General features: G+C 45.3%; 2 protein-coding genes across 3 annotated transcripts in view; one reads left to right on the plus strand and one right to left on the minus strand.

Moving 5' to 3' along the window:
• The window catches only part of LOC121921817, a 194093-nt gene that overhangs the window by 130703 nt on the left and 51635 nt on the right, over positions 1-11755 (minus strand). The gene's annotated exons all lie outside the window — the stretch shown is intronic.
• LOC121921917 lies at positions 2933-10726 on the plus strand. Of its 2 annotated transcripts, XR_006102067.1 has the most exons (5): positions 2933-3044; positions 4711-5933; positions 6406-6667; positions 7581-9523; positions 9811-10726. XR_006102067.1 is itself a non-coding variant. In XM_042450648.1 (4 exons), exons 2-4 carry the CDS (start codon positions 5088-5090, stop codon positions 8267-8269), a joined length of 1797 nt encoding a protein of 598 aa, XP_042306582.1. In that variant the 5' UTR covers positions 2933-3044; positions 4711-5087; the 3' UTR covers positions 8270-10726. The 2 variants fall into 2 exon arrangements, 1 of the variants encoding a protein (XP_042306582.1); XM_042450648.1 differs by having other exon boundaries at positions 7581-10726.

The following is an 11755-nucleotide window of genomic DNA, read 5'->3' on the forward strand; positions in this document are numbered from 1 at the left end:
TATATATATATATATATATATATATATATATATATATATATATATATATCCCCAAAGTAGGAGGCTTCACCACACTCTGAGGAAGCTTATTCCACTGTCAAACAGCTCTTATCGTCAGAAAGTTCCCCCTAATGTTGAGGTGGAATGGTGTTTCCCGTAGTTTGAACCCATTGCTTCAGGTCCTATTCTCTGGAGCAGCAGAAAGCAATCAAGCTCCATCCTGAATATGTTGTTATTGTGCGCCTTCAAGTTTTTTCCAACTTATAGTAACCCTAAGGTAAATGAACCTATCAAGGGATTTTCTTGCAAGATTTGTTCAGAGGAGGTTTGCCATTGCCTTCCTCTGAGGCTGAGAGTGTGTGACTTGCCCAAGGCCACTGAGCTGGAATGTGAACCCTAGTCTCCAGAGTCGAAGTCCGGCGCTCAAACCACTACGCCATGCCGGCTCTCAATATACTATTACTATTTGTATGCTGCCTTTTTCCAATAATGGGACTCAAGGGGTCTTACAATTTATTACAAACTATACAGATTGAAAACTAGAATCATAGAATCATAGAATCATAGAGTTGGAAGAGACCGCAAGGGCCATCCAGTCCAACTCCCTGCCATGCAGGAAATCCAAATCAAAGCATCCCCAACAGATGGCCATCCAGCCTCCGTTTGAAGACCTCCAAGGAAGGAGACTCCACTACACAGACAAAGACATCAATAAGAAGTTCAACTGTAAGAACAATTAATAATTGTTACAATTGTTTGTTTTAACAAAGTTAAACCTCTGTTTTAACCAAACATTTTGTTAAGTTGTTTCTCTCATTAGCAAAACTTAGAACTTGATAACTTAAAAGTAAGATGTGTTTTCTTCGGCAGATATTTTGCTTTTACCACTCAGCAAATCTGGTTAAAATCTACTACGTATAAAATACCTTATCAATTTAATTTTAGTTTTAGTAGTACATTTCCCCCTCCCCCCCATCACAATACCACAATCTTCATGTTACTGACTACTTTCCATTTTTATGCTGTAGTCTTGGGATTTGTGGTCTTGTGAGTTATTTAGCCTTCTTTGTTAAAACAGCTCTGGTGCCCAAGACAAACTACAAATCCCATAGCATTGAGCTGCGGCAGTTAAAGCAAGTGTCAAACCAGATTATTTCTGCAGTGTGGATGCTCCCGGAATAAAACTGAACAATGCCTATAAAACAGGGATAGGAATCATGTGGCCCAGCAGATGTCCTTGCACTACAACTCCCAGTATTACAACATGTAGCCTCTGTTTCTGCTTCCTCTCCTGGGCCACATATGGCCTTTTCTACATGTTGGAGTGCAACTCCCATCAACCTAAGACAGCCCACAAAGTGGTGCTATGGAAAAAATGGGATCTGTAGTTTGCTGGGGGAAACCAGAGCTCTCTGACAGAGAAGGCTACACATCTCCCCAAATGTAGGTATCCCATAATTCCATAGCATTGAGCGTCTTATTCTGAGAACTTTCTTTTTTTTTAGCTAATTAATTTTTATTATAACCTAGTACAATAATAACTGCACTTGTTATCAGCTTCGGCTTATTCGCCAGCTGCACCCATACCTGGGCCAGAGGGACCTTGAAACGGTGGTACATGCTCGGGTAACCTCTCGATTGGATTTCTGCAATGCGCCTACATGGGGCAACCCTTGTACCACACCCGGAAGCTACAGATGGTACAGAAATGGCAGCCAGACTGGCACTGGTACATCCAGGGCCAGTCATATTACACCTGTACTTAAAGTCTGCATTGGCTGCCCATTCGCTTCCGGGGCAATACAAGGTGGTGTTATAACCTATAAGCCTACATGGCTTGGGCCCAGGATACCTAGAGGACCGCCTCTCCCCATACATTCCGCCCCCACTCAGAACATCTGGGCAGCAATATGAGAGTCACGGGGCTAGACTACCTCCACAGCAAGGAGGTCATATACCTCATCGCCCCGACCCTCTGGAATACGCTGCCCATAGAGTCCGCTCGGCCACCTCCTGACCCAGTTCAGGAAGGAAAAAACATCCTGTGCCAACTGGCATTCCCAACACAAGTTCAGCTAGTCCTCCCCCCCCCCCCCCCCCCCCCCCCGCCCCCCCCCACCCCCCCCCCCCCCCCCCCCCCCCCCCCCCCCCCCCCACTCCCCCCCCCCCCCCCCCCCTCCCCCCCCCGCCCCCCCCCCACCCCCCCCCCCCCTTGACACCAGCGTAGCTGTTTGATTAGGTTTTAATACTGGTTTTAATAGTTTTATTGTATCGTATCTGAAGATGTAATTGTATTGTCTTGATTGTTGATCATGGAAGGGCGGTATATAATAATTTTTATTATTTAATATTTAAAACATCTTTTATGTAACATTCCACATATAATATGTAATAAATCACATTAATTATCCATTATTTACTACCTTTTCTAAATCTTATTCATATCAAACCATTTAATATTAATTAAACCAGTAATTTTTTTAAAAAAACCACATAAAATTATTATTAATCTCTTCATTCTTCTTGCTGTCTTCTTTTCATCATAGACTATTCATAATTCCACAGTTCTGGAAGCCTTCAAGGCTGTACCCACACTGCAGAATTGGTGCAATTTAACATTGCCAGGGCTCCATGCTATGGGATTCTGGGAAGTGTGACCTTTCTTTGCCAGAGAGAGGTCTGGTGCTACAACTAACTACAAACCCTAAGATGGGTCCGGGGCAGCTAAAATGGTGTCAAACTGCATTAATTCTGCAGTGCAGATGCATGCACTTAATGCTCTCTGCAAAAGAAATAAAACCTTGCTCTTCCCTTCCCTTCCCTTTTCACTGGAGAGGGTTAAAAACACTGCTAGGCTTTTTGGTGGCTAGACATGGCCGGATATGGGTGCCTTTGGTGTGTTTCCTTTTCCTGTCCTCTCCTCTTGGTTTGTCAGGGAGGAAACAGCACCCAGCCAGCAAAGAGGAAAGCTTTGCATTTTGCATTGCTTAAAGTTGGCTCTCTAGGGAAGGTTGCAGCTTTGCAGAGCTTGCAATTGGCAAGAGGTGAGTTGGAACGTTGCAGATGGGGAAGGAAGGAAAGGGGCAGAGAGTGGGGAGGGATAGGGAAAGAGAGAAGGGAGAAAATGAAGGGGGCAAAGGAAGGAACAGGGGGGCATGCAGCTCTCAAGAGGCAAGGAAACTAATAATAATAATAATAATAATAATAATAATAATAATAATAATAATAATAATAATAATAATAGCGATGGTGATGGTGAAGGTAATGATGTGGGAGAAAAGAAAATTATTAATAATAATAATGGTGATGGTGTGTTGGAAGGGGAGAAAATACTACTACTAATGATGATGATGGTGATGATGTAGTGGAAAGGGAGAAATAGTAATGATGATAATATGGTGGGATAAAATACTACTACTACTACTAATAATAATTATGATGGTGATGATGTGGGGAAAGGAGAGAATAATGATAATAATAATAATAATAATGGTTTGGTGGAAGAGGAGGAAATACTACTACTACTAATAGTAGTAGTAATAATGATTATGGTGATGTGGTGGAAAAGGAGAAATAATAATAATAATAATAATAATAATAATAATAATAATAGTGATGATATGGTGGAAGGGGAGAAAATACTAATAATACTACTAACAGTGATGATGACGATGTGGTGGAAGGAGAGAAAAATATTATTAATAATAATTATAATGATGGTGATGATGTGGTAGAAGGGAAGAAATTAATAATACTAATACTAATAACAACAGTAACAACAACAAAACAACAACAATAGCATTGATATGCATTATTATTATTATTATTATTATTATTAAAAGACCTAGCCATGCTAGTCTGGAAAATAAATATTTTATCCTGTTATAAAGCGCCATGTACGTTGATATTATCATTTATCATATAAAGTATCATATAAATAAATGAATGAATGAAACTTTATTTTTATACTGCCGTTCCTGTGATCACGGCGGTTTACAACATATGATAAAATACAAGATACTGTACATCGTATAAATCCCCAATACAAAACATCATTAAAATCCCTCATTCATTCCTAGTAATTAAAAGCAAATAAAATCAATAAACAATCCAAAATACAATCACACAGTCTACACACAGTATACAGGAGAGAATGGCAGTCAGGACATGTGGGGGAAGGCTTGGCGAAATAGGTGAATCTTAAGGTTTTGATAATGATAATGAATGATAACATCAGTGTACAAAGGGATCTTGCAACACCTTTGAGACTCATTGGAAGTGAGAAATGGAATAAACCCTAGGATTACTTGGGGTGCCTGCGTTGCCAACATTGCTGGGTGCAAACTTTTGATCCAAGTTAAAAGCCAAGCCTAGCAGGGGTAAAACAGAAGCGGGGAGGAAGGGCTGGCCTGCTTCTCCCCATGAACTGAGGCAGGGATAAACAGCACTTAACAAATACACACCATCGCTTAAAAACACATCCATTAAAACACACCGGGGGGGGGAGACTTCTCAGATGGATCGCCCACCGGAACGGTAAGGAGTGGTACGCTAGCCCTGGATTGGTGCAAGGACGGGTTTGTGAACACACCTGCCCGTCCCTGTGATGACCCGGAGACTAACCCGGGTGAGCATCGGGGCCAGGTTAGCCTCAGGATAGGATAGGAGCTCTTTCCAAGCTCTGAATAATTTTTATTTTTCTGTTCCCAGGCTTAAAGGAACTCTGAAACATGGCCAGGTCCCACTTTCTTTCATGAAAGATGCGGCGATTCTTGCTTGGAATATGACATCTCTTCTGTTAGACTGGTAGGAGACAGTGCTGCCGACTGCAGATGATTTTCCTGCCAAAGGGCTGAAGGCCAAGACTTTGGGTTCCAGATGCCGTCTCCTTTTCCTGGAAAGCCATTTTGAGAAGTCAGTAGGAGTGGGTGGGCCAAGACTATACCCCTTCAGGGAGCAACCTGCTTACCCCTTTCCTCTCCGCTCAACTCTGGCCCACTCTTCTTTGGCCATCCGGAAGGGCCATCCTTCACCCCCTGGTGGGTTTGGATACATCTTCCTCCCTGGTCACTCAGGTGGGATCCAAGATGGCGCTGGGGCGAGGGGAAACGGCTTCCCTTCACCTTCAGTTCCCAGGCACTTCAGAGCGAAGGTTGCAGACACCTCTTAAGGTGGAGGAGCAGGAACCCTCTGGGCATGAACTTGGGGGAGGAAGGGTGCCACGTTTCCTCCCGGTTGGGTCCATGCGGGAGTTTTTGGCCAGGGAAGCTCCCCAGCAGGTGAAGCAGGAACCCGACGAGGGGCTTCAACAGCAACATCAGCAACGACAACAACCACAACCAGCACAACAGCAGCAACAGCAGCACTGGGAATCCCAAAGGCAGGAGTTTCCCAAGACTGTGCAGTACCCCCAATCTGGATGGAGAAATCCCCCGATGCACAAAGCCCTGCCGTGGGAGACCAATTCCTTTCCGGCTTCTTTTGAGGCTCCTCCAAACACTACTCAGTGGCCTTCTGGAGGAGGCTGGGTAACTCCAAGCCTTACGGATTTCAGCCAAGACCCTCCGCCTGTCTATAGCGAGCACAGAGAGCGAAGGAGTTATGGGAACATGAAAGATGAGGTTCCCAATGAAGAGGCCATCAGCTTGGAGATCCGGCGGCAGCGCTTCCGGCACCACCGCTACCAAGAGGCTGAGGGGCCCCGAGAGATCTGCCGGCAGCTCCAAGAGCTCTGCCATTTGTGGCTGAGGCCGGAGCGACGCACCAAAGAGCAGATCCTGGAGGTCCTGATCCTGGAGCAGTTCCTGACCGTCCTGCCTCAGGAGATCCAGAACTGGGTCAGGGGCCGTGGGCCAGAGAGCTGTGCCCAAGCGGTGGCCTTGTCGGAGGATTTCCTTATGCGGCAGCGGGAGGCCCAGAGGAAGGAGCAGCAGGTAATAAAATGCCCTTTAGATCCTTTTTTCCAGCCTGTGGGCTATTCTGGTTAATGGCTATTGACAGGTGAGGTGTGGCTACAACAGACGGGGCCTTTTCAGTAGTGGCAACTCTTTGCAGAATAATCCCTTGCCTGGGACCTGCTTTCTGCTTTTTTTACAGCACCCAGTGAGGAAGACTAGACATTTTTTATTTTTCTGCCCAGAGAAATGTTCCTTATGCTTTTACTAATCCTGCAGTCTCTCGAATGTCAGACTGCCATATCCATAATCCCTAGCCATACAGGTAATAGCAAGGAATGCTAGAATCTGTAGTCCAGCAACATCTGTGGAGGACTGCAATTTTGTTGGTGTTGTCGTGTGCCTTCAAGTTGCAGCAAGTGAAGAGACAGTCAAGTGAAAACATACTATTTCTCACAGTACTGTCACCTGTCCTCCCTGGACTGACACCCTTCTTGATTTTTTTCCCCAGGCGCTGTGGACATTTGAGGATGTGGTGAGGAACACACCCCTGCCACAACCGTTGCCGTATCCGGGTGTGGCGCAGCAGGTCCATTACCCCACCATGGCATTGCCGATGCAGTACCCACCCATGACCCAACAGACCCAGTATCCCACCATTGGACACCAGGTGCTTAACCCCATCATGTCAGAGAGAATGTCGTTGCTTGCTGGGAGAACACTGATCTGCCAGGAACCCATGCCGGAAGGGGGAAGGAACCTTAGGCCGTATGGTAAGGTATCTCACTGATCTTTGAGTTTCAAACATTCTGTGGAAGCTAGGAAAGCTTGGGAAGTTACTTTTAAAAAGCAATTAATGACCTTTACAGTTCCAAGTGAGAGCCAACATGGCATAGTAGTTTATATGTTGGACTATGACTTTGGAGACCAGACTTTATTTCTCTGCCCAGCCATGAAACTCACTGGGTGACTTTGGACAAGTCACATACTCTCAGCCTCAGGGGAAGGCCATGGCAAACTTCCCCTGAAGGACTGCTGGGAGCTGAAATCCAAAACCTTGGAGCCTACATTACTGCCTTTGGACTGGAAAGGCCTATATTGTATTCATTGTGAGAGAATGGTACATTTTTGGGGGTGTACTGTACAGTCAATGGTACATTTTTGGGGGTGTACTGTTGCTGTAAAGTGTAACATAGTGGTTTGATTGTTGGACTACAACTTTGAAGTCCAAGATTTGGTTTCTTGCTCAGCCATGAAACCTAGTGGGTGACCTTGGGCAAGTTACACGCTCTCAGCCTCAGGTGAAGGCAATGGCAAACCCTTCTGAACAACTCTTGCCCCAAAAAAACCATGGTAGGGTTGCCTTAGGGTCTCCATAAGCTGAAACATGAAGGTACACAGCAGCAACAACAAAAAGTGTGGCATAGTGGTTTAAGTGTTGGACTATGACATTAGAGACTAGGGTTCAATTTTTTGCTCAGCCATGAAACTCACTGAATGTGCCTGATCAAGTCACATGCTCTCAGCCTCAGGGGAAGGCAATAACAAACCTCCTTTGGACAAATCTTGCCAAGAAAACCCCTTAGGGTCGCCATAAGTCAGAAATGACTTGAAGGCACCAATAACAACAAAACTTGTTTTATAAGTAGGAAGTTGAATGAGTCTAACTTTTTCACCCTTTTTCAGGACCTATCCAGGAATTCCGGAGACCCCTCACGAACGCCGAGCGGATGCGGAACCGAAGGATGCGGAATCGAAAGCAGCGCCTGGAGACCAGCATGCAGCTCGTTGAGTCGGCTTCGAGGGCTCCCTCGATGCTTTTGGACGCCATGCGAGGGTTGCACCGCCAGGACCTGAAGGCCTTTGACCGGGCCAGGCAGGAGGAAAGGCAACACCGCAAACAGGAAAGGCGCCAAGACCGAGCCATGTCCCAGCTGATGGTTAACGCCATTGAACGCTCCCACAATGACCTAGGAGAGTTCTTGGGGAGACAGACCACCACCATGGCAGCCATAGCAGCCGTATTTACTGGTCAGAGGGCTCCTTCACAAGGACCAAACCTTAGCCACAGTTCTCATCAGGGTCACAATAACCCACACTGGGGCCTGCCAGTATCCAGAGCCTCGCTACCACCCAATCATGTGCCTGGTATGCCTTCAGAGCCCATGGCTGGGCCTGTAATACCATGTCCGGTACCACCTCTGGCCACCCCTGGTGACATCTGTGATCCCATCCCCGAACCATCATCCCCAACAAATGGCCCTCGGGAGGACACAACTCCAGATTCCCCCACACCGTCTACCTCAGATGCCACCTCACGGACCCTTGACACAAAACTGGTGCACCGAGGGACAAAAAGGAAGAAGTGGGAATGATAAGAGTTGACCGCTCTTTTTTTGAAGTTTTTAATCATCAAATGTTGACATAAATTGCTCTTCAAAGTGAGACCTTTCTCACTCAAGATGAGATGGAATCTCATCCTCATCCTCATTTTAAAACAAAACACTTGAACTTGTTTTGAATTACAACTCCCAGAATCTTTCAGCCAGCAGGCCGCTAGCAAATTCTGGGAGTTGTGGTCTAAAAAGGTCCCTTTTAGAATATCTTTGGTTTTAGCAGGATAGCCTTGATATCTATGCAAAATGATGTAGATAAAATCTCATACTGCTAACCAAGGAGAACTATAGGGGTCAGAGCCTGCAGCGTTCACAGTGGGTAAAAAATGTGGGCACTGGATTTGGCAGTCCAGGGTGGATCTATTGTGCAGCTCTGGGCAAGTCAAACTTGCCCATCTGTAAAATGGGAATAACTAACCTACTTTGCAAGGTGATTGTGGGACAGCTGTGCAAACCCAAAGAAACATAACTGTGTAGGCCATTTTGTTCTGCTTCTCAAGCCATTGGAGTGGGGGAAAGTGGGCAGGAAACTCAAAGAATCTGGGCAGCAGGGGACTCTGGGAGGGACTATTAAAAAACTCAACATTTCTATGCCCTGCAAAAGCAGCGCTACATCTCAAGCCCCACTCTGGCCTGACAACTATTTTTCACTTACATTTTATTTATTATATTTATTATAAAAGTCTATATTGTGCTTGTCCATGCTAACATACTCAAGTTGGCAAGCAGCAATGAATTGAATACTCCCTAGACTGCAATAATAGATACAGTAAAATGCTAGCCTAATAAGAAGTCAAGGGAAGATAAAACTAGCAGCTGCTGCCAGACTTGAAAGCAAAGCTGTAGAGTGTACTATTCTACTTTTTAAAAGCAGTTTGTCCTTGAAGCTTCTGGAAGTTGGAAGACTGCTGTTAATGTGATTGCTGTTGTGCTCATTTTGCAGATGGGGAACTGAGGCTGAGTATCAGTAGAATATGATATTAAAAAGAAAGAAGAGAAAGCAACATGTATGATGGTTTTGCTTTGAAGTCTTCACATTCTTCTTCACTAGGGTTCGATTCCTGCTCGGCCATAAAACCCGCTGGGTGACCTTGGGTAAATCACATTCTCTCATCCTCAGGGGAAGGCAATGGCAAACCTTTTCTGAATAAATCTGATAGGTTCGCCTTAGAAGTTGGAAACGACTCAAAGGCAAACAGCAACAACAAAAAAATGGATAGCATCCTGAAACAGGTAAATTTTCACACCTGTGTGCATTTGTCCTTTCTGGTGCGAAGAGCTGCTCGCCCATTTTTGGTGCCACCTTACCAAGCGAACAGGGTACCACTCTAGTTCCTTCTTTTGTCTAGGCCTATACATTGGAAACTTGGTGGCAACGATTAAAACAAGGAATTCTGTGGTGCCATTAGGGCTTAATAACATTATTTCAGCATGAACTTTTGTGGAATACAACCGATTTCCTCAGCTGCATGAAGAACAATCGATGAAACCTCATGCTAAAATAAATCTTGATCTTCTAGGTGCCACGAATTGTCCTTTTTAGTGTTACGCTGGAATCGATTACGTCACGATACTCGATCTTTGCAGTAAAGTTGAGAAACAACACAACTTTGGAAATTGGGTTGCTGTGCCTGTTCTTTTACTGGACACTGGACATGCCGGCTCTAGTTGAAGTAGAAGGGAAAGTGATTGTGCCCTGTGGCACCCTTGTGGCATCTCACTCTAAGATGGCCTCCACAACCATCTACAGGTTGAGACTTACTTGGCCAGGTTGGGATTAAAAGTGAGGACAAAACAAGTGGGAAAAACCACATTTCACACTGCATCCTCAGATACCACATCTGAAACCATGGTCTGAAATGTGGTTTGAGCATTGGACTACTACTCTGGAGACCAGGGTTCGATTCTCAGCTCGGCCATGGAAACCCACTGGGCAACCCCCCTCTGAACAAACTCCAAGAAAGCTTCAGCATATAGGGTCACCATACGGTATATCAGAAATGACTTGAAGATACACGACTAATTTACAGCATACCATATGCTCTCAGCCACAGAAAAAACCATGTGATAAGGTTGCCATAAGTTGGAAACGTTCTGAAGGTACACAGCAGCAACCAGGTTGAGTGGACCTCTCTTAGCAGTGATTCATTGTGTATTCCTGGATGACAAAGGGTTGAAATAGATGGTCTTTGAGGTCCCTTATGACCCTATGTTCTCTTATCATTGATCACGCTGGTTGAGAGAAGTTGAAATGGTATGGGGAAACAAAGGGTTGGATAGCACTGAGGTCAATACCTGTTTTTTTGTGTCTGTTTTTTATTCAGCCTGCTTCAGTTGTTGCTTGTGTGCCTGTCTTGGTGTGTCAAAACAGGTGCAAAATCTATTGAATAAACCAAACAGCAACATCCAAGGTACAGTCATTCTGATTCCAGTGACTTCTTGCAGTTTGGAATTGTTACTTTACTGGACTGCTAACTTCCAGCATCCACCACTAGCATTTCCATAGTGGCTGGGAGATTCTGGGACATGCACTCTATAGAATAACTTCTAAGTGCTCTACTCTGGCCAGACGTTGGCTGGCATGCCCTTTGAGATGTTTTTGACTAGGACTCCCACAAACCCATTGCCCATGCTGACGGGAAGCTTCTGGGAACTGAAATCCAAAAGGTCTGGAGAGCCGGCAGTCCCACCATCCCTGGCTTTGAGAGTCAGGCTCTTGTGACCTTGGGCAAGCCACATTATCTCAGCCCCAGGGGAAGTTAATGGCGCACCTCCTCTGAACAAATCTTGCCAAGAAGACCCATGATATGGCCGTAGGGGTGCCACAAGTTGGAAGTGACTTGAAGGCACAACAAAATGATGACTTACCAAAAGTGGAGAGCTTTATGGTCCTGCAAACTTGCAAGAATGGATCTGCTTGCAAGAATTGCATGCAGAAACTATTCCCTGGATTGAGCCTGCAGGTAGATGGAGGCTAGGATCACTGCTTTCTTCCTCAGATTAAACTAGTCCAGGAATGGGCCCTCCATACGCTGTTGGACTGCAAGTCCCAGCAGTTTTGGCAAGCACGAGTGAAATAAACACACTCCTGAAAAAAATTAACCTTTGGACAGGGAAAGCTAGCATGCCAGGGAGAGAATATTTTGCTTAGAGCCTTGCTGGTAAAGCCCAAGAAGTTCCCTTTCTGCAAGAACCAAACCAAATACCTCACTAGTCTGATCAGAAAACTGTGGACTTGTATTTCCTTGCAAGCTGTGATGGAAGTGAAGCCCCCTCCAAAATTTAGGTGGAGAGGGCAGAGTTGCTTTGCTTTTTTACTATGCCAGGTGTGGGGAGAGCCAGTGTAGTGTGGTGGTTTCAATGTTGGACTATGACTGGAAAACAGAGTTCGAATCCCGGCTTGGCCATTGGGTGACCTTGGGCTAGTCACTCTCTCAGCCTCGGGATGGCAATGGCAAACCCACT

The sequence above is a fragment of the Sceloporus undulatus genome, chromosome 2 (genome assembly GCF_019175285.1).
Source record: "Sceloporus undulatus isolate JIND9_A2432 ecotype Alabama chromosome 2, SceUnd_v1.1, whole genome shotgun sequence".
NCBI classification, from domain to species: domain Eukaryota; kingdom Metazoa; phylum Chordata; class Lepidosauria; order Squamata; family Phrynosomatidae; genus Sceloporus; species Sceloporus undulatus.